Source organism: Idiotropiscis lumnitzeri, chromosome 1 (genome assembly GCF_059441095.1).
Source record: "Idiotropiscis lumnitzeri isolate Australia: NSW breed Sydney's pygmy pipehorse chromosome 1, RoL_Ilum_1.0, whole genome shotgun sequence".
Classification (NCBI taxonomy): Eukaryota; Metazoa; Chordata; class Actinopteri; order Syngnathiformes; family Syngnathidae; genus Idiotropiscis; species Idiotropiscis lumnitzeri.
This window is the reverse complement of record NC_142391.1, coordinates 21,765,135-21,788,084: the sequence shown is the minus strand read 5'-3', so window position 1 is coordinate 21,788,084 and position 22,950 is coordinate 21,765,135. Positions and strand designations below refer to the sequence as shown.

Sequence of the window (22,950 nt, the reverse complement as noted above, 5' to 3'; positions counted from 1 at the left end):
AGTATTTCCGGGGGAAGGATTAGGCGACGTACCAATTTCCGGCATGCGTTTGTTTCATGCTCCAAACACAATGGAAGAAAGATTGCCACCTCGCACATATACTTTATATATATATATATATATATATATAAATATATATATATATATATATATATATATAAATATATATATATATATAAATATATATATATATAAATATAAATGAATATAAAATTTCTTCATTTCATTATCCTGCTTGTTTCATGAATTTATTTTATCAAGCATTGCTTGCTAGCTATAAATGTTGCAGCATGCAGTGATATCTCATATGTCCGACAAGGTCCTATTTAATTGGCCCAAGCGTGTGCCCTTCTTATGTTACTTTTGTTTTGTTTTTTTGTTTGTTTTTTTGCAAAGGAGGAAAATGACAGCAATCGAAGGTGAACTGAGGTGGTCCTTTTATTAGGGACAGCAGGGGAACATACAATCAAACAGTGGAATTTTTTACGAAGCTCTATGACAAAATAAAAAGTCATCAGGACAGCTAGCTTAGTGTGAGAAAAACAGCAAAGTAATGAACAACAGAGAGTAATTATTTCCAATTTACAAAACAAAACATCTTTCCAAGAAAGAAAAAAAATGGACATGAAAAGGCTTATTTCTTAGTTGCCTTTCTCCCCCACTGGTTTTGCACATAACCACGTTTATCCAGAGTGAGCCTCTGAGTCAAGGTTTCGCCACTAACGCAACAACTAAAGAGTTTTTTTTCCCCCCTTGTACGAGTTCACAATGCTACACCGCCTGAGACTTAGTTGCCAGAAATCTTTCAATACTTGTGTGTTAACAAATGTTGCACCAAAGCGCTTTCTAACGCAAACCTTTTACCACATGCAACTGCAGTACAAGTGAACGGTCTCATGTGTGTGTGCTCGTGTGCGGCCAGATGAGCATTTTGTTTGAATGCTTTACCACAAAATGAGCAAGTGAAGGGCTTTTCCCCTGTGTGTGTTCTCGTGTGTCTAACCAGATGTGACTTACGAGAGAATGCTTTACCGCAAAATGAACAAGCAAAGGGTTTTTCTCCTGTGTGTATTCTCATGTGGATGACCATTTGCGACTTACGAGAGAACGCTTTAGCACAAAATGAGCAGCTAAAGGATTTTTCTCCTGTGTGTTTTCTCATGTGTACGACCATGTGTGACCTTTGATTGAATCTTTCACTGCAAACTGTGCAACTATAGGGTTTTTCTCCGGTGTGTATTCTCATGTGCGTTACCAAATTTGCCTTATGAGAGAATGTTTTGTCACACAATGAGCAACTAAAGGGTTTTTCTCCTGAGTGCTTCCTCATGTGTATTACCAAATGTGACTTAAAAGAGAACCTGTCATCACACAGTGAGCAATGAAAAGCCTTTTCTTCCTTATGTGTACTCTTGTGGTCTATCAGAAGTTTGTTTTGAGAAAATGTTTCACCACAAATTGAACAGCGGAAACAATTTTCACGAGTTTGACATGTCGTATGTTTTTTCTTAAACGTCGTCTCCTCCTCGGAGCATTTTGACCGTTCATCATGATCGTTGTCATAATCTGCGTCACTTCTCAAACGTTCCGTGTTGAGACTGTCTGACAATGGCGCTAAAAGGTCTTCTGGCAGGGGTCCTCCAAGGTGGTCTCCAAGCAGTGAGCACTCGGGCAGTTGGTCTTTGTACGCTTCCCTCTCCACCGAAACGTCAGTCTGCGCAAACTTGCTGACGTCCGTCTCCTGTTCTTCCTCCTTAACGTGAGGGCACTTTGCATCTGCATCTTCATCTTCATCTTTTATGTGGGTGGGCTGTTGATCCTCCACTTGCTTTTTTGGAACTGCATGCTCCAAACTGTAGCTCCGCCCCTGCGGCTGAGGGTCACATTCTTCCTGAGGACGGATCAGCTGCTCAACATCTACAGGAAACAAGTAGATGTTGTTCCTACAACAACTGCCTTAAGGTCAAAAATATTTTCCTATTTAAAAAAAAAAAAAAAAAACACACACACACACACATTGTCATCGTTTGATGGAGACCTAAACGGATTGCACCTATCATGTAAACCAGGGGAGCACCAAACCTTTTGAAACCGACAGCTACTTCTTGACCCGGTAATAAAGACATGTAAAAGCCTCACTGACCACGTGACCGCTTAAGATTCAGTTCAGGAAGTTGTTTTGACCAAAAACAGAGTTGTCCCCCTTTCGCAGCCGTTCAATGCTGGTGTTCACATTTGCAAAAGAGCACTTCTGTAGCATTCCTATAAAAATCATAACATCCCATCACTGGTGAGCTATTTTTTAGAACAATCCTGGAGGCTATTCGCGACTGCGTTGTTGATCCTTGTTGTACATTCAACCAAACACAACTAACCAGACATTTTGATCCAGGGACGGAACAATCCGTTTGTCCGTCCGGGACAGACACCCATTTTAGGGATGGAGGGCGGAGGACGATAATTTATTTCTTCTTTTTTTTTAAAGGACGGATTAAGCAAACCCGGAAGTGGGTTTTTGTCCGTCCCTTGACTTAACCCTAACTGGGTCAAGTACCGCCTGTATAGACTTCAAATATTTGCACTTGGAGCAGAATGAAATCTTGTAATACTGTTGCATGTACTGGCCCTTCAAGTGAGAGTTCGAGAGAGAATCTACAGGTGTTTATAATACACATTTCATTTCATAACATGGAGACCCACGGTCATTTGTCCGAAGCGGCTAATTTAAGTACAAATCCGTTTTATGGCTACATTTAGCTGTTGCGTGCTTTAAAAAGTTTCCCTCCTCCAACACACCTGATTCAAATGATTAGCAAGCTCTCCAGAAGCGTATGACGATTCTGACCCCGCCCCTAATTGTTCATGTTAAACGGACACCAATTACATTAACACGCTCAATAGATAAATAACACGTCGTAAATATAGATGACATATTTAGTGGCCAGACCTTCAACGCGTTTCCCGATTTGAGCCTTGCAAACAGCTTCCAGTTGGCGCCGGTGTCGCTCGCTTTCCTCTTTCGCTCGACAAAGTTGCTCCTCATAGGACGCTATCGTGCTTTCAAACAGTCCGAAGATTTCGTCCGCGGCCGCAATGAGTCGCTTCATTACCAACTCTCTCAACATTTTCTTTTGCTGTAAGAAGTCCAAAACAGAAGAGAAATAGATTCGCACCTCGCTTTGGCCGTTGCAGCTTCAGGCTGCGATGGCAACTTCCGTCTTTTTCTTCTTCAGCCTTTTTCTTCGTCTATGCTGACGGCTGGCAAACCAGCTTAAAGGCGCAGTACCGCCTCCTATTGGACTGGAATATGCATTTGAACCCATATGTATATACGATGGGGGGGACAGTTGGTTTCTCCACTTCCTAAAAAACGGAAAACCCCAGATGTGCAACGCAGTACTCGCGAGAAAAGCAGCAGAAAGTTACAAGGGGATGACAAGCAAAGACCTCAGGCAGGCCCGGCAACTCAACCGAAATGTTGGAGTAGGGCAGACGTTTTGCACTTTGATTCCATGAGGCAAACAGGGTTCCTTATGCTTACTGTTTGATGAAATATAAACAAAGCGTGTTTTGAATTTTGTGTCATTTTACTTAAACAAAACTTCTCTTAGTAGAGCTGGAAAAAAAATCATCAATCAATTTTTTTTATGATAAAGTCCAAGACCTTGACAGAAATCACATTTTTCAGTCTGTGTTCTTTCCCTCATGTGTACGTAGGGGAAAAAAATACAGAACCCATTTATTGATAAGACACACAGCATACAACTTTACATCATATACATTTTTATTTGTATCGCACATTTCACAACAGGCGAAGCTGTGACAAAGCGCTGTACATAGAGTATAACATAAAATAACAATAATTCAAAAACAAAGACTGAATGAAAACACAAATGAACTATCCTAGCGCATATACAGTAGACACCAGAAAACAGCAGAGCAGTTGCATTCATGTTGGGTCGAAAGCCAAATAGGAATGCTTCCTCAAATGAGATTTAAAAGTGGACAGAGAAGGGGTTTGTCGAACATTTCATGGAGAGTCATTCCAGAGAGAAGGACTCAATCCGCTCTGAGGCTGTGCATGGTTCTCGGCATCTCCAGGAGCATTTGGTCTTTGGACCCGAGTGCGTAGGGTGGAGCAGCTCAGAGATAAAGATTTGAAGACAAACAGAAGAATCTTAAAATGAACTCTAAAGTGAACTGGGAGCCAGTGAAGAGAAGACAGGATTGGGGTTATGTTTTCCCTCGTCCAAGCTCCAGTAAGAAGGCGACCAGCAGCATTTTGCACCAACTGGAGATGCTTGAGGGAGGGCTGGCTGACTCCAAAATGAGGTCCATTACAGTTATCTTGCCGATATATAACAAAGGCATGGATTATTGTTTCAAAGAATCAGTCTGATTTGCCGGTACAATTTAAAATCACTGTTAAATTTAAAACCCAAGCTTGAGACTGTTGGCTTTAGACAAGACGCCAGGGGCCCAAAGTCAACAGGGTGAAATGTAGAAGGGCCACTTGGATCGAATGCAATACCTTCTATTTTCCATCCAAAAGTAGTCTTAAGGAGGAAGTGTCTTTTGTGCTCAGCGGGACATAGATCTGACTGTCATCCACATAGCAATGGAAGGAAATCCCATGTTGTCGCAAATACAATGAAAATAGTAAGAGCATCTGTGTTTTCTTAAAAGCATTTATTCCACAACAACATAAAAAAAATCATGAGGGTTTTCCTCCTGTGTGTGATCTCACATGTGATTCCATTTGTTGGAACCGTTTTACCACCAACTGAACAACCAAACCATTTTTTTTTTTTTGATGACCACTCCAGCCTAGTAGCTTTTTATCAGCTCACTCTGAAGCTCAAGAAGTTCCTTAGTGGTGAGTTCTGTGCGGTGGTCCTCCACCTGTTCCTCTACCAGCTCCTCCACATCTCGCCTGTCAACCTCCAAGCCCAAACTTCTGCCAATGGACACGATGTCATCCACCACGGCCGCCTCGGCAATATCAAGTCCCTTCAAGTCTCTCTCTTGCACACAAGTCGGCCAAAGTTTCTTCCAAGCGGATTGCAAGGTGAGATGAGAGACCTCCCTCCAGACCTCATCGATAATGTTGATGCAGTGAAAGATGTTGAAGTGGTCCCGCCAAAAAAGGGTCAGTGACAGATCGGTGCCCGTTGTGACTTCAAAACATCTTGAGAAAAGTGCCCTTGCATACAACTTTTTGAAATGAGTAATAACGTGCTGACCCATGGGCTGAAGCAAAAGAGTTGTGTTTGATGGCAGAAATTTGACTTTGATGAAGTTGTATTCCATGTCCAGGTCTTCTTCCAAGCTTGGGGGATGAGCAGGCGCTTTATCCATGACGAGAAGACATTTGAGGGGCAAACCATTCTCCTCAAGATACGTCTTGACAGCTGGCGCAAAGACCTTCGTCACCCACTCCATGAAAAAAAATCGCGTCACCCTGATTTTTGCATTTGCTCTCCACATTACAGGCAATTCGGCTTTAATCACGTGATTGCTCTTAAACGCGCGAGGATTTTCCGAGTGGTAGACTAAAAGTGGCTTCAGTTGACAGTCACCGCTCGCGTTAGCGCATAATAAAAGTGTGAACTTGTCCTTCATGGGCTTGTGTCCGGGGCGTGCTTTTTCCTCTTTAGTGAGCGAGGTTCTTTTTGGCATTTTTCTCCAAAACAATCCCGCTTCAGCACAATTAAAAACTTGATTCGGAAGGTAGCCTTCATGTTCCACATATTTTTCAAAGTGATCGACGAATATCTCTGCAGCCTTTTTATTCAAACTCGCGACATCCTCGTCGTGCCTAATGCTTCGAATTCCACTTCGTTTGATAAAATTATCAAACCAGCCTCGACTGGCTTTAAACTTTTCACATTCAACGCTATTTGTACTCTGCGCGTTGGCTACCAAATCACCGTGCAACTTCTTTGCCTTTTCAATAACCGTGGCCGCGTTCACGCCACCACCAGCGAGCTCTTTTTCATTTACCCACAACAACAATAACTTCTCCACATCTTCTAGAATTTGAGGTCTTTGCTTCGTCAAAAGAGTCACTCCTTTAGCCACATTAGCTGCCTTTATCGACGCCTTGTTTTTGAGAATCGTACAAACGGTCGATTTCGCCAAACCAAACTGAGCAGCGAGATCACAAACACGCACGCCGGTTTCATGTTCGGCTATAATTTCCTTCTTTTGTTCCACAGTCAAACGAACAGGTCTCTTAAGAGCAGTTTTCGGGTGCTTTGGGGACGCACGGAGGTCTAAGTCACCGGAATTTTCTGATGCACCCAACGGACGGTCGCACTGTGCGAGCGAATTCACACCTAAGCATTCGCCATCCATGCTGTGACTGTTCAACAAACCGAGCACGGCGGGTGAACCGACGCAAGCATTATCCGAAAATATTTGGTCATCATCAGGGTCGCTCGTGAATATTTGGTTGTGACCAGGCTCATTTGTGAACCGAGCTATTTCCATATTTGCCTTTTTAATGAAACCTTTACCCCAAACGGAACAACTCGCAGCTCTCTCACCCGTATGCATTTTCATGTGTTTAATTAAAGCATGCTTATGAAGGAACCCTTTAAAACAAGCTGAGCAACGAAGTATGTCTCCCGTGTGCTTCCTCACGTGTCTCGTCAAATGCTTTTCGTGAAGAAAACTCTGACCGCAAACAGAGCATCGAAAACGTTTCGCTTTGCGACTTTTAAGGTGCGCTTGAGAACTTTGGGAGGTGTTAAAAGTTGGGTCGGAATCGCTTGTCACTTCGACGTCGTCACTGTCTGACAGCGGAGCCAAGAGGCTGTCCGGTGGTGGTCCCACAAGGTGGTCTACGTCAGCGTCTGGCGTCACGTGCTGGGATGTGCTGCTGTGACGACGGCGTGATGACTCAGGTGGATCGTCATCATAGTTCTCACTCTTTACAGACACACCAGTCTGTGGAAACTTGCTGACATCAGCCTCTACCACTTCCACTTTAATGTAAGCGGGCTGTTGATCCTCCTCTTCCTCGTGGGAAAGCCGTGGGTCCTCTTCCTCCTTTTTAATAGCGGGCTGCTGCAGGGACAGCTCCTGCTGAGAACCAATCAGCTGTTGGACATCTGCAGGACACGAGCAAGGTACTTACGGTTATATTATTTTATTGCATGGTGTAGTATAATTTAGGTTTACTTTATATCTTGAACCACAGATTTAAATGATGACACTGGTAAATCTTGCGCAAGCATCACTTTGCATTTTGCATCATTAATATATGTGCATATTGGCCATAAACATGAGAGGTGGTCTCAGTATGCATTTGGAAATGTAACGCTCACACAATTATATATGAATGGACTCTCATGACACAACGCGGCGTGACGTCACGCCCAACCCAAAAAGCTCCTCGACACTATGGCGGCGTCAAAACAACTTTCGGGTTACGATCCAAACATCTCACTGTTTGGACCAACAAATAAATACATCAGTGCAACAGAAGCCTAACAAAGTGAATATTTTATAATATGTAGGAGTGAAAGCACATCTTTTTTTTTAAAAAAGTGTTGGAACGTCTAGGAAACATTTTACTCTGCACTTACAGGAAAACCCCGCTTATCCATGCATTATATTCTGTCCCCAATTATTGCTGTTATTTTGTAAGCAATATCATTCCTTTTAATCGATAATGAAAATTGTAAAAGTATTGCACAGACCTTTGGTGCAAAACATTTGGGGATTTTCGCCAAGAGCCTCCATTCGTTTTTGCTGGTGCTCGTTCTCCTCGTATGATGCCATTTTAATGTTAAACAGTTATAAAGCCTTGTTAGTTGCAAGCATGTCAAATTCGAAAAAACAAATCAAAAATATTTCCCCTCCCCAATCGATTTGCCCTGGTCTTCGCGTCTTTTTGTCTCGTCTTAATACAGCACTAACGACAGCCCTTTTTCTCCTTCGATGGTGCTTTTACGGCATGGATTGCCCGGCTGCCATCTTGCGGCGGTACTAAAGACGACTACAGAAAAGCAGAGAAGTACATAATTGTGATAATTAAAAAAGTATATATATATATATATATATATGTATATATATATATATATATATATATATATATATATATATATATATATATATATATATATATATATATATATATATATATACATAGTCGTTGCCAATGATATCTACAATGCTGCCAACCTGTAATTGTTCAGATTAGTCAATAGACACACACATATTCAATGGTGAGATGCTGGCTAACTATACTTGTGGGAAACTTGAACCTCTTATTACCTTCTGACCTGTCTGTTGCATTGGAGAGCATCCTACTCCAGAGACATATAATGAGATCATTCCTGGGACACACTCTTCCAAGACTGTGCCAGATCTTTGACGAGAGTCTCTCCTGAGCTCTGCTTGTGGTGGAAAATGCTTTTGGGATCCTTTCTGTCCAGTTACAGGACGTACAGGTGTGCCAGGGCGGTTCATTGCAAGGTTGCTGAGAAGTGTCGAAAAACTATCTGTCTTCTCCATAATCTCCTGAGGGGGAGCATTCACATTGAAGACATGGAACTATTGCCGGGTTTGGGAAGACTTGCCGGAAACATCCAAACAAGCGGCTTTTAAGGGTTAGAGAGGTCTTTACATCCTTCTTCTCGGGTAAGTGAACTAGCCCATGGCAAGAGACTGTGTAATGCACAAGCACCGCCAAAATGGCTTCAGAACATTCATGTCATTGTGAATATTGACTGTTTTTAATTTGTATCCATGATATATTTTTTCATTTATTGTATTATTATTTAGTGAAACATTGGCACTTACATAATAGATATGTGATCACTTCCACAAAATCAAAAAGACTGCGGCAATCGCTTTTCCACATACACAGGCTGAAGCAGACAGGAGAAAGAATGCACACACAACCTATTTTGGACATTTAGCTATGCTAAAGTTTTGTTAAATCTGGAGGCAGTCGGCAGGAGGCATGGATGTAGCAGTTATTAAACACGAACAATTATAAAAACTCACATTTGAAATCATCACAAAAACAAGCAATGACCAACCTGCGCACACGTTTAACTCCCTCAGTTTGTCCTCCCAGTGTAGATGAAGAGCATGTCAATTCAGCTCACTTGTGGAATTCACAAAAGCAGTTGTTGTATTTGTTGAGGCACAGATGAACATTACACTTTGCACATTTGAACACAATCTGGTCATTACAATTTGCAAGTTTGCTGCGTTGCCGGCATTTTTCTCCCACTGGCCAGTGGCCCACAGCATCTGAGCGAACTTCCTGTGCTGGAATGACCCGGGCTGGACCTCGACGTTTCTTGATCTCAAATTGTCCGTCAAGAGCACCAGAAGGCCGTCGTCCCATTTTCTTTCTCATCACATTCTCCCCTTCCACGCAGAGGATCAGTGCAATGGATGCTCGGAAAGCAAGCAAATAATTCTGCTGCTTTCTCTGAATGCCCATTGCAATCACGCCAATACAGCAACCAGCTGTTCACAATGACCATGTCCACAAAGTGAAAAAACAAGCGGTGGTAAGCCTTTTTGGACCTGATGTGGATGCGGTGAGACGCAATCAGTGCATCAAGAGCATCAACGCCACCCGTGAACTTTTTGTACTGGCTGATGATGCTCGGGCATTTCACAGATGCGTTCCTTTTCAGTTTTCAATCCCACCGTTCTATGTTGGAAATGGGCTGGCCACTGGCAAAAGTGTTGGCAACAATCACACTTCCGTTGCCAAACCATTTGACTGCTCGTACGTTCACGTTATCCACAACAGCCTGTTGCTCTGCAAACGTCCCTCTTCCCTTCTTTTTTATCTCCAAGTCTGCACCGAAACTGCATCCACGCAGGCGATGTTGCCGTAGTGTCCCAAGTGCTGGAATGCCCTTGTTTGCAAGAGCAACAAAAAGATTCAAAGAGGAAAAACAGTTGTCAAAGTACAGCAGGTGGTTGACTGCATTGTTCACCCCACAAATTAACTTTCGTAATATGATATTTTCTTGAAAACGAAATTTTAACACCATTAATGCGAATTTTAACTCGCAATTGATTATTTTTTCGAAAAGAAAAGACGTTTCTTTAAAAAAAACATGCCTTTACCTCCTTAACATGTTTTTTTTATCCTGACGAAAATTATTCCTCTGTTAAATAATTGTTACTTTTCATGAAATAAAATAATTTATTGTAGTCGTTTAAGCATACATTTATTCTACGACTCAAATGTTCCGTTAATTTTCTCCTATTTTTTTCATTCTCTGCGCTCTATAATACCGCCGCAAGATGGCGGATGTGCCTTGACAGACAGCATTGATGTTATTAAACCACCACCGAAGAAGAAAAGGCGGAAGTCGGGATCGCCTCAACAATTTAAGAAACAGACCGATATGGCGATGTTGTGAAATCACTTCAAAAGACAACATAGATATGTAATGTAACTTTTTTCGAGTAAGCGAGGAGAGCGAGCGATGACGACAACAACAACATCAGCGGGACGCAATTTCTTCCTCTCAAATTGTGTGAAGTAGTCTTCAATTAAAGCAAGGCGAGTGTCTTTGTTGAGCTCGAGTGTACATTGAGTTGTTTGGATTCCGTAGAATACACTGGCGGTGGCCAAATTAGTAGTTCAGCTTGTAAAAAAGACTGAATTGTCGTTGACCTGCGAAGTAGAAATGATATAGCCATGCCTTGTACGTGTGTCATTGGTGGATATACTAGTCGGGGGGGAAAGGGTGGAATAGGTTTCCTGAGACTTCCTAAAATCATTACAAAACGGGGACTTGGTGTTTAGGAGAAAAGCCGACTTTGGCTGTCAGGCATCAACAGATCAAAGCTTCAAAATCCTGACTGTTTTCAACTTGGAAACTGCTAATGTGGAGTAAACATTTTATTACGTGGCCTATGTTGTTCAAACATTTAGACAAAGTCGTTCAAACGTATTGGTATGTTAGCTGTAAGGGCAAGCGCATTTTGCGGCATACGCGGAAGTGACGTTTGCGCTGCCGTGACGCCTACGGCGGCACTGCCCGCGTCCATTTTGGATGTCATGTTCCGTTATCGTTTCATTTCTTAGTGTTCAGCGAAGCAAGAAGGTCGTTTGCTATGCCTACTACGTGTGTTGTAGTCGGCTGTACAAATCGCGGGGGGAAAGGCGGAAAGGGATTCTATAGACTCCCGAAAGTGATCACAAATCAGGGATTTCACGCCCAGAAAAAAAGTGAAAGACGAAGACGACTGTGGCTGGCTGCAATAAACAGAACCAACCTACCAAACTCCGACTATGTTCGAATTTGCTCGGATCACTTTGTCACAGGTAAAATGTTGCTCTGCTTAAAGGCGATCGCTCTTTGTTCTATTCTTTGACTAGTATTTTTTATTGCATTAGTTAGAGTACCCTGTTTAAAAATAAAACAAAACTGGCTGTCCTGTCGTGTAAGTGTGATCGTGTTGGACTTGCTAGTTGCTCTGCTCGTAGCTGATCAGACCAGCGCAAAAAAACAAAAAAAAACAAAAACGCCGCTGTTGTGCCGAGGTATTTGCCCCCGAAAAAATCTGTGTCCCCGCGGGAGCGCGCACGCAGTAGGTGAAGGCGGCGCGCCGTTACTACGTTTGTTTTCATTTAAAGACATGAAGAATCCATACTTTGTCGTACTTCATCTGCAGTCATTGCAAAAGAGTTTTAGTGTTCCTCAGTTTTTTAACACGTATACTAAGCGATTGATTCCGACGAAATGGATGGAAAGCTATGCGCATTTGCATTCGTTATACAAAGTTTTGGAAAGAAGTGACCATAGTGAATTTCAGTAATCGAACACGATATAGAAATGGGAGAGGATTGAGCAATTCCATTTGTCTGGTTGATTTTTTTTTCTTATTAACGATTGTTAGCTACATGCGTCGAGAGAAGCCAAAGAAAAACAAAATAGTCACTCGCGTTCTGCATTAAACTGGAGGTGCATTCAATGACCCCTCACACAGTTGGACATCTGAAATACTCATGCTCAGTCACTGTAATAAAACTGCTATAAACTACACGTTTGTCAACAATTGTTGCGAATAATTCAATGAATACAATACTGACAATTGCATGCTTTTTTATTTTGGTGCCAAACCTTGTTCATAGAGAATGCAAATCCAACACAAATGTGCGTGTTCCTATTTCTCTGGATGAAACGGTCATAGTGACTATTAGTCATGGCGCACCGTGTTAGAAGGTCCACATTGTTTAGAGATGTGTAGTTTGTCGCTGTCTGATGCATTGAATGAGCATGAGTAATTTGGGACATCTGAATTACCCATACTCGTTCAATCCTAGAGTCCTTGTTTGTGAGTGGTCATTGAACGGAAATTGTTAACACACACATCGTGCACCTGGCCGGACACAAAGCTGTCCTATGCCTCCATACTTTTGAAATCTGAAAGTCCTTCAATTCACAGAATGGACTTGGGTGTAAAATGAGGTAGTGGACGAGATCGATGTCAGTCACGACAGTCACTGCTTGCAGGTCAGTAATCCAGTCTCTCTGTTGAGGTTTTTATGGATTCAAGTTGCCTATCAAATGCAGTTTGTTGGCCTACCGCTCACTCGCCTGGGGGATAGCTTACTATTTTTAGCACATACATCGGAGCGGTCTATACGTTCAACGATTTTATCAAATATGTTTGAATTTGAACGTCATTGCATAGCCTAAATAAAAATGTTTACTCCACATTGCCAGTTCTAAGCTTCTCTAATAAAGTAATGTATATATATATATATATATATATATATATTTGGCTTTTTTTAAGTTGACGTTTGTCAGTGAACCATGGCTTGTTATTGTCAAACGTGTGAAAGGTCTTTGCTGGTGTATGATATTCCAGGGTTGGTGTATTTATTCAGTTGTCATTTAAAAGATAAAATTATAAATAAACTTAATGACTCATGAATTACTGCAAGGAAATATTAGCAGTGCATGATATGTCCATTGTGCTGTGCATTTACAAGTTTTACCTTTTATTTACAGGTAAACCTCATCCTTGGAATGAAAGTGATCCAGACTGGGTACCCAGCACAAACTTATGCTACAGTCCACGACACACCGCTACCCCTGCCCAGCATCACAAGAGACCCCAAAAGAGGAAGAAACGGGTGAAAAAGACAGTCGCAGGTAGTATATCTTTACTGCGCGACAAAATTCCAAGAACGCAAATAACGTTGTTCCATGTAAAATGTATCTTGAATCAGTCAATTTAATATTGCATTATGCAGAAAATGCACCCATTTTTAACCAACTCTGTGTTGGCGGCCATTTTGTGTAAAGGATTTTTTGACTTTACCTTTAAGCTGTAGGAGCCCTGTGAGACGTTGGACATTTGATGAAGGTCTTGGCCAGAGTCCTTTTTGTGTTGTCATTATGTCGCTTGTGTCCGGCAGACATGCAACAGCTGAATGGTCACCAAGAAGAACCCACGCTGCCGCATGTCAAAGAGGAAGCGGAAGATCCTCTAACCTTTCACATCAAGGAGGAAAATGAGGAGACTGATGTCACCGAGTTGCATAGTATGAGTAAGTTAGAAAATGTACCACTGGATAAGAAAACTTGAATTGACGAGAAATACTGTGTGCAATGCCAGGGGAACTAAACAGATGACCGTGAGCTTGTGTCTTAGTGAGTAATGAGTACTAGACTTCTGCGTGGGCCGTCGGCATGGGCCAATATAACAGTCTGACTTGGGATAGACCAGAATGTTTTGTTTTTTCAGGGCCGATACAGATTATTAGTAGTCAAGGAAGCTGATAACTGATATTTGGAGCATATCTTAATGTTTAGTAAAAAGGAAAACAATTCTAAAAGTCCAACTCTTAACTTTGTTGAGTCAAGTGAGCTCCCGGTGTCATTTACATGTCTTAAGACGTTACATGAAAACTTCACTTTGACGTATTTGATGAATTTATCCTGTGTCGTCAGTTAACGAAAGCTGCTCACCAATTTTTCAGTTTATCTCACAATTACATTGAGTGGAATCGCACCATAATTCACTTGTGTGAGCCAAACCGTGCTTGTGTTCCTGCAGATGTCCAGCATGAGCGACTTTACCATCAGCCCCAGGCGGAGAGCTCCAATTTGGAGCAAGAGTATCAACGGCCCGTCCACATTAAAAAGGAAGAGGAACATCCACTGCCAGCCTGCGTTAAGGAAGAAGAGGAGGATGCACAGCAACCCTGCATTAAAGAGGAAGTGGAAGAGTTGCCGCTGAATGTTGTCGTTATGAAGAGTGAAGACGAACCAGACGAGTGGTCACAGTTTCGTCATCCAAGTCCAAGTGGAGACCACCTTGGAGGACCACCACCAGACAACCTATTAGCTCCGTTGTCAGACAGTGATGACATGGAATTCCCTTTGAGGAGCAACACAGACTGTGAAGGTGTCAAACTGTCGAAATGTTCTGAGGAGGGGACAACTCGTCGCAGGAAGAAAACGTCACAAATGAATAAAAAACATGTTATCTGCTCAGTTTGCGGTAAAAATGTTGCAAAAGAAAAAATTATTAGGCACATGAGAACCCACACGGGAGAAAAACCTTATAGTTGCTCGATTTGTAGTAAAACGTTCTCGTCGAGGGATTATGTGAGCACACACATGAGAACGCACACGGGAGAAAAACCTTTTGGTTGTGCGTTTTGTAATAAAACATTCTCGCATAAGTCACACGTGATAACACACGTGAGAATCCACACAGGAGAAAAACCTTACAGTTGTTCCGTTTGTGGGAAAACATTTGCATCTAAGGATTACGTGAACTCGCACATGAGAACGCACACAGGAGAAAAACCCTTTAGTTGCTCCATGTGTGATCGAACATTCTCTCAAAAGACACACCTGGTAACGCACATGAGAACACACACAGGCGAGAAACCCTTTAGTTGTACAGTTTGTGGTAAAAGCTATGCTCATAAGAACAGTTTGACGACACACATGTGGGGACACTGCTAAGTGAGGCCAAATGATTTAACCAAACCAAAGCAGACCACACGTTCCTTTTAATTACATTTTAATTGCTGCGTGTTGTCATGCTGTACACGACAAATCATGTCTTCCTTGTCATACTGCACAGCTGATTCACCGTCATGATGGTCTATTCGTTCCTGGTCATGATTTCCTCACGTTTGTTTTGTGTTTGGGCTTCACTAAGAGAGTGATGAGCTGTCTTATGTGCATCAAATTTATTGCCCAAATACGTCTGGACCGAACGCTGTGTTTGCAAACTGTGAATGTCACATGTTAAAGTTAAAAAAGTAGTATAAAACATACATGTTGCGCCATAATTCCCATTTTAAATGTGGTTTCTTCTTTTCTAGCAAGACTATTTGGATTCTGGCTTCATTGCAGCTATTTTTCTTCTTTTACGGTCTAATCTTGAGTTGTCGTCAATACCCCTGCAAAATGGCAGCTGGTCACTGTCAGGGAATTTTTGCCCTCTGAAACAAACGAGACTTGATTGAACTATACGCCATACCCTAATGTTTGACATGAATGTTTACAACTATCACACAGTTGTTCCATACTCTCAAACGTGTGCAGATTCTAAAATGTAGGTGTAATGAGTGCTTTTATGATTAAAGAGATCTTAACTGCTGCATTGAACTGACTTGGCGTAATCCTGTTTATCTTCTGGACTAAGTGATTTATATATCTTAAATCAATGATGGCTACCGCTTCAAATCAGCATACTTTGGCTTTTTAAAAATTATTTCAGCAAACTATTTTTTCTTTAAAAAACCTAAATTTTTAGTAATGTTTTTTGTCAGTGTGTAGTAACCACATTAATTTTATGTTTCCAAAACATTTATTTGTATTGTTATAATCACGTTGGATTTTATTTACAGCGCGTTGTTACTGATGCTGTGATGTGTGTGTGTGTGTGTGTTTTAACTGTTATAAAAACAATTGTAACTTAAAGGCTTCTTTCTACTCCCAGGTAGGCGCGGGCGACAAAGGCTACATAAGTTTAAATGGCAAAATAGAAATCCGTTGCTTAATTTGTATGAATTTGAATTACTCTGGCATTTTTCTTCCTTGTCACTCTTGAATGACTTACATTGGATTTTTAGAAGCTGTGTGAAGAAGTTTTAAATTATTGATGATTTCAATTATTACTTAACACGGATTGTAAATGCCTTCTAATGACACTGAAACTCTTGTTGTTCTTTTGTATTAAATCCTCCTTTTCCTCAAATGGTCTTTTTACGGACATATTGCACACATACGCGTCTATATACCATCGAGAGTTTTGTACAATGTAAAGTGTGTATAAAGGTTTAGACATTGACGCAATAAAATGGAAATGCGCGTGGACATGTCCCAACTTTTTTTAGTGTTTTGACCCTGAAGAGGTGCCATAGATATCAAAGATGGCGCCTGTCTGTGTTGTACGCATGCGCTGTATGAAATGACAATTTCTAATACGCTTTTTTCCCGACATTAACAAATATTTCGTTAATTTGTATCACTCAATGTACAAGTCATATTTTCATCCGAATGCAATAAAGTATTTGAAAAAAAAAATCAAAAGGTCGTTGAGAAACTACTGGCGTGGTGAAATGCTGTGTCGTCATCAGTCACGCGACAGATTTGAGAGAAATTGCCGAAAAACGGCGCTTCGGTATTACACCGAATCTTTTTCCTCGTAAGAACTCCAAAATGTGGAAAGAGTTGGGCGAGGAGGGGGAGGTAGAGGTTTGCGGCGTGAGAGCGGAGAACGCAGGAAAACGAGGACATCCCGAAGCTGTTTCCAAGACTCGAATTGTGTTACACATCGAAGGTAACGTTTCTTCTTCTTCTTCATCGTTCACCTGTGTCATTTTGCCATGTTCTATTACGCACATAGAAATATGAATGTGGTGGAAATATATGAACATTTCACTACTGTGGTGGACAGCCTTTCTTGGAGAGAATGTACAATGCAAACGCGTACGGAACTTAAAATAACCTCAAACCTCGTGCTTCTTCTTTATCTGTTCTGTAACATTTGTATAACACGGAAAATGGCTGCAAGTCATACACCATCAAAGATATTGCTGCATGTGATCGCACAATCGAGTCTTTTGTCTTGAAGCAGCGCGTGCTTGCTCGAGGTTCATTTTTGAGTTCTTTATTTAAGTGATTCGTTTGTCAGCTGCCGTGTTAGCTCGGCCGTACTGCGTCCCATACACCTGCTCCAGACAGTTTCTCCTCTTTCTTGCATTTCGTGGAACATGATAACCCTGATAACTTCGTGGTTTATTATAGTGAACTTATTGCCACAACTTGGGAATTAATTTGACACGAAAAAAAACGATGTCATGCAAAATAATGTCTTTTACGGATTCAACGATTGCCCTTTTTTCCAACCGAGCACCGTATTATTTAAATTTGAGTTGTACCCGCCTTGGCCTCCAGTAGGTAGTGTGTGGCACGTACACACAGATTTGACAGATTTTTTCCGAAATATTCCCATTAGAATATTTCCTCAATTTCTTTTGATTATTATTGTTATTCAACTAATATTTTATCATCATCATTATTACTACAGTAATATTTTTTTCAAACGTTTCCTGATATTTTTGTGCTTCTATTCAATTATTTCTCTGATATTTTCAAGATTTAATTCATTTTCTTCTGTTTTCAAATATTTCTATAACCACTTCCACAATCAGTGTCTTTTGTATCTAATATTTTAAAAAATCCCAATATTTGTGGTAAATTTTTCAAAAGAATTCAAAATGTTTTTTTCACAGTGTTTTTAATTCAGATTTCTTTTTTTCTCCTAATATTTGTTTCACCTTATATTTTTCTTTTTCTTTCCTAATATTACAGTAGTATTAGATGTGGGTGGGGTTTGTAATGCATTTCTATTACCTTTTATTTTTACGTTTTCAGAACGTTTTTTTTTTAAACTTGACTCGCTTGTGTGCTGTAGATGCCCAGGAGCGAATTGCTTGTCGAGTCAAAGAGGAAGTTGAGGGTCCACAGCCCCCTCGTGTTAATGATGACGAGGACGATGCACAGCCCCAGAATGTCAAAGACGAAGAGGATGAGTTCCCACTGACCGTCGTAGTAGTGAAGGGTGAAGACAACGAAGATGAAGCGCCCGAGTCATCACAGCTCCGTTGCCACAGTCCAAGTGGACAACAATGCGGAGGACCCCAGTTGTCGCATAGCGATGACATAGAAGACACCAGTGATACGGATGATGACAAACTCTTAGAAAAGGGCATGGGCAAAGGACGTTTCAGCTGCTCCGTCTGCGGCAAGAGCTATGCGTACAAGTGCAGCTTGACGCGCCACACGCAGACGCACACGGGGGAGAAACCCTTCGCTTGCTCCGTTTGCAGCGCAAAATTTGTCCGAAAAGTGGCCCTTATCGCACATGCCGCCACACACACCGGGAAGAAATCGTTTGTGTGCTCCGTGTGCGGTAAGAGCTACTCTTACCAGAGCAGTCTGAACGCGCACATGCAGACACACAACGCGGAGAAGCCCTTCAGTTGCTCGGTGTGTGGCGAAGGCTTCATTCAGAAAGTAGCTTTGATTGCGCACATGACAACACACACCGGAGAGAAGTCCTTCTCATGCTCAGTGTGCGGAAAAACCTTTTCTTATAAAAGCAACTTAAATATACACATGCGCACGCACAAAGAGGAAAAGTCTTTCAGTTGTTCGGTTTGTGACAAGAGATTCTACCTGAAGTCTATTATGGTGTTGCACATGAGAACGCACAGCGGAGAAAAACCTTTTAGCTGCTCTGTGTGTGGTCAGAGGTTCACACGGAAGGTGAATATGATTAAACACAAAAGATCACACTCGGGACTAAATGACACTCCAGATTAGGGCTGGGCGATAAACCAAAAATTTACCGTTACCGAAATGTATTACAATGACCGACATCATTTTGCCCATGTCGGTAAATTCGGTGTCTAAAAAAAAAAAAAGAAAAATAAGTCTTTTCTGTCTGTGGCGATGTTAATGCCCCTTTAAGACGGCTACAGCGCATGTCGTCACGTGACTCCACCCTTCTAAACAAGAATGTAAACAAAATGCGTTCGTAGCTGGCGATTCAAATTCAGAAGCGGCTGACACGGCTGAAGCCAAAGTAACGTTAGTTGAAATTGTTCCTGTCGCGCTTGTCCCGAAAAGAAATTCGACATCTGTCGTTTGGAAATGTTTTGGGTTCCATAAAGACGATTTTAAGCAAAAGAACATGAACTACAAAGTGCATCGTAAGCACCAAAACAGCGCGTCCAACCTTTTCTTTTTCACCACCCACAACACAACCATGCTGTTGACTTGGAGCTTGTGCTAAAAGTTCAAAGTGAGGAGCAAGTTTGGACAAGTAACAACAGCCCATAACGGAGGCGACACCATACGAGAGAACGTCTCAGAGGTGGACGCGATAGCCGAGCACATAGCTCTAAAGATAGAGCTCCTCTAGTTACAGTGGAGCGCACAGGATTGAAACGCCTCATGAAAGTAGCCGACAAAAGGTACGAAAATATTTGTTGCAAACCGTACTTCCCGATATGGACAACATCAGGATGGGAGCGGAGACATGTCAAGCATTTTGCATCCACATCCGACTTGTGGTCGAGTCGTTTGAGCCTGAATGTGCAGTACATAGACGGCAAGTGGCGAGCGCGCACCAGCGTACTCGAGACGGCATTTTTCTGATGAAGCACACTTGTTTACTTGGCACTGGCATTCCATTGACATTTGTTTAATTCTATTTAGCATTTTGTTTACAGGTGACTAGCTCCTTTGCACATGGCATTATTTAGATTGTTTACAAGATACCTTTACACAAATCTAGGCCTTTGCAAATGGCATTACAGCATCTCGGCACAATCTATTTGCAGAAAAAGATTTTCTGTGAGGTACCCTTTTTCTCCTGTTCTTTGTGACATTGTTCAAATCATGCAAAGCAAGCTATTTGGAATGTTTATACAAATGGTTTTTGTACTTTTATTTTTCACTAAAAGTAATGTGCACCAGTTGGTCAATAAAAAACAGTTAATATGCATTTCCTGCATTTATTTTGATTTTGGTCCTCAGGGGGAATTTATCGTTATCGAGGTAAAATTGCCCAATTTACTGCGATATTGATTTTAGGTCATATCGCCCAGCCCTACTCCAGATGTTATAAATTAAAACTTGAAGTTGTACTGTATTTCACATCAACTGTAGTGATGTGTAAAGGTCCAGCACTGTGTCTTAACAATATCTTTGAAAGTTCTTGTCATGTTAATTTCCTCACTAGTTTAATGTTCATCACACATAGTGGTGATGCTTTTTAGTCATTTTTTTTTAATTTAAGAAATCTGAATGTTTCATATTCTTTGATTATTTCTTTATTGTTTATTTGTTTATTGTTATAACTGCGAAATTAGTTTTTCTGCATATATTATAAATATACTTTTATAAGTAAAGTGTATTTTGTGTCTATTTGTTGCATATATTTTTGACAAATGCTATTCTTTCCACCTCGGTCTTCATTTTCACTACCGGAGAAAGATGGCAGCCGTGAGCGAGGGCTTGGAGCTTTGTTTGGAGATGTGTGGGCAGACTCGCGGGAAGGTCACCAAGTTTTGAAATGTTGTGTTTTTATTTCTACATATGACGTCAAAATTCACTTTTCATGCTTGAGGTGCTCATATACGCAAAAGATGCGCCTCCGCTTGAGCGAGTCGTTATAAATACCGCAGCAAGATGGCGCTCGGTGGACGCCGCCGCGGACGCTTGACAGCGTAAACCACCACCGAAGAAGAAAGGGCGAAAGTGCGGCACCTGGAGATTGAACGAAAACAAGCGAAGCAAAATCGAATGAAAAAGCATCAAAATGTTGAAAGATTTGGTCAGGGAACGACTCGTTGCGGCCGCTGACGACATTTTCATGCTGTTTGAAAAAACAATCGCGGCGTATGTGGAGGAACTTTGCCGAAAAAGAGAGGAGAACGAGCGACAACGACGAGAACTGGAGGCTGTTCGCAATACGCACGTTGTGCTACCCAACGAGGGTAGGTTCATAGTTACCGTTTAGCTTTGGCCAATGAATTCAAAGTAACATTCTGCATCGACATAAACATGCGCCTACAAGCAACAGTAAGAATTTTGCATTTCAACGAAATGCCATGAATTCGTTCTAGCTCTCATATAACTACCAAAATGTAGTTTTTTAATGACAAAAATTTTGCTTGCAGTAGCAGTAGTCACTAGCACCAAAACACAGGCAAGGAAACAATGAAATTACAGCCGAGTTATACGTTCACAAAACGTGAAGCCAAAACACCTCAGCGCATTGTCATTGTGTTCTGTGCGACTTGCAGATGTCCAGCAGCTGATTGCTGGTCACGAAAAACTTCAGGGAGTAAACTCCAGTTTGGAACAGCAGAGTTCACAGCCCCACCACGTTAAAGAGGAGGAAGAGGAAGCTCCACGGCTCCCCCATGTGAGAAAGGAGGAAGAGGAAGCATTAACCATCATTCTAGTGAAGAGCGAAGAAGACGAATCACCCAAGACGTCGCCGCATCGCCATGGCGATCCAAGTGGAGAACCACAACCAGACACACACTTAGACAACATAGAAGAACCTTCGAGGAGCAATGCTGACTATGAAGGTGAAGGCAAACATAAAGAACATTTTCCCTGCTCGCTGTGCGGAAACATCTATTCTTATAAGTGCCAGTTGACTACGCACATGAGAACGCATAGTGGAGAAAAACCCTTCAGTTGCTCCGTGTGCCATAAACGATTCACCCAAAAGGTAAACATGGTGACACACATGAGAACGCACACGGGAGAGAAACCTTTCACATGCTCGGTTTGCGGGAAAAATTATTCCTACAGGAGTAACTTGAACGATCACATGAGCACGCACAAAGAGAAAACTTTTAGCTGCACTGTTTGTGGCAAGAGATTCGCTCAGAAAGCAAACATGGTGACGCACATGAGAACGCACACGGGTGAAAGACCTTTCACATGCTCATTTTGCGGGAAAACCTTCTCGCAAAAGCCCACCATGGTGACACACATGAGGGTACACACCGGGGAAAAACCTTTCAGTTGCTCCATTTGCAGTAAAAGCTTCTCTCACAAGAGCAATTTAAATGTGCACATACAGTCGCACACAGGAGAAAAACCTTTCAGTTGCTCTATTTGCGGTGAAGGATTTATCCTCAAGGTGGCTTTGATTGCGCACACAGCAGTGCACACCGGCGAAAAATTGTTCACATGTTCACTTTGCGGTAAAAGCTTTGCGTACAAGAGTAATTTGAACGCACACGTTCGGAGACACAAGGAAGAAGGTAGTAGTGGTTGCTCACTTGATGAGGAATTGACATGATCACAGGGTCATTCATGTGGTATCACACTTGTAAAAAGTACTTTTGTTGTGTGCAAATGTTACAAAAGTAGAATAAACTCCCCAAAAAATACAATGCACATTTTATGGTCCAGGGATGGGCAACTTAAATGCTAGAGGAGACCACACATAGTCTTGACGCAAGTAAAAAATTATGTGTGGCTGTATGTGCTTTCAATTGTAATGAATTCTAATCAAATCAAGGTAGGTGATGTAGTGATTATATGGCCGCAGCCAATTAATTGACTGTAAAATGCACATGAATATTTGAAATTTTCCCACATAGTATTTCCCAAGTTTCTTTTCCTTTTGGCCGATCCACACCATGTATGCTGTGGATTTTCTTCTGTGCTCACATTCTTTGAAATAAATACGATCACAACTCAACTTTCTTTAGCTGTTCGCATGCTCTCGAATCGTCCGCAATACCGCAGCAAGATGGCGGCCCTGGTACGCCGTCTTTGGTGGCGGGGCAGAAGAAGGAGTCGGGCATTGTTCTATTGGACCTGTGGATATGCTCTTAAAATGTTAATGTTAACGTGTAAAGGTTTAAACAAAAAAATGTCTGTA

At 41.7% G+C, this 22,950-nt stretch overlaps 3 protein-coding genes across 3 annotated transcripts; 2 read left to right on the top strand and 1 right to left on the bottom strand.

Annotated features, from left to right (window-relative positions):
* Positions 1-415: 415 nt before the first annotated feature.
* LOC148343695 (uncharacterized) lies at positions 416-3,243 on the bottom strand. Its single transcript, XM_088288836.1, has 2 exons — positions 2,948-3,243; positions 416-1,917 (listed from the first exon to the last, which is right to left on the bottom strand). The coding sequence occupies exons 1-2, from the start codon at positions 3,123-3,125 to the stop codon at positions 806-808; spliced, it is 1,290 nt and encodes a 429-aa protein (XP_088144962.1). The 5' UTR covers positions 3,126-3,243; the 3' UTR covers positions 416-805.
* A 7,320-nt stretch (positions 3,244-10,563) lies between these two features.
* LOC148343694 (uncharacterized) lies at positions 10,564-20,083 on the top strand. The gene is made up of 6 exons (XM_088303135.1): positions 10,564-11,317; positions 13,011-13,154; positions 13,421-13,552; positions 14,062-14,976; positions 16,618-16,809; positions 17,947-20,083. Exons 1-6 carry the CDS (start codon positions 11,107-11,109, stop codon positions 18,855-18,857), a joined length of 2,505 nt encoding a protein of 834 aa, XP_088159261.1. The 5' UTR covers positions 10,564-11,106; the 3' UTR covers positions 18,858-20,083.
* A 680-nt stretch (positions 20,084-20,763) lies between these two features.
* On the top strand, positions 20,764-22,802 carry LOC148343693 (uncharacterized). The gene is made up of 2 exons (XM_088288981.1): positions 20,764-21,037; positions 21,347-22,802. Exons 1-2 carry the CDS (start codon positions 20,860-20,862, stop codon positions 22,360-22,362), a joined length of 1,194 nt encoding a protein of 397 aa, XP_088145107.1. The 5' UTR covers positions 20,764-20,859; the 3' UTR covers positions 22,363-22,802.
* The last annotated feature ends 148 nt before the right edge of the window (positions 22,803-22,950 follow it).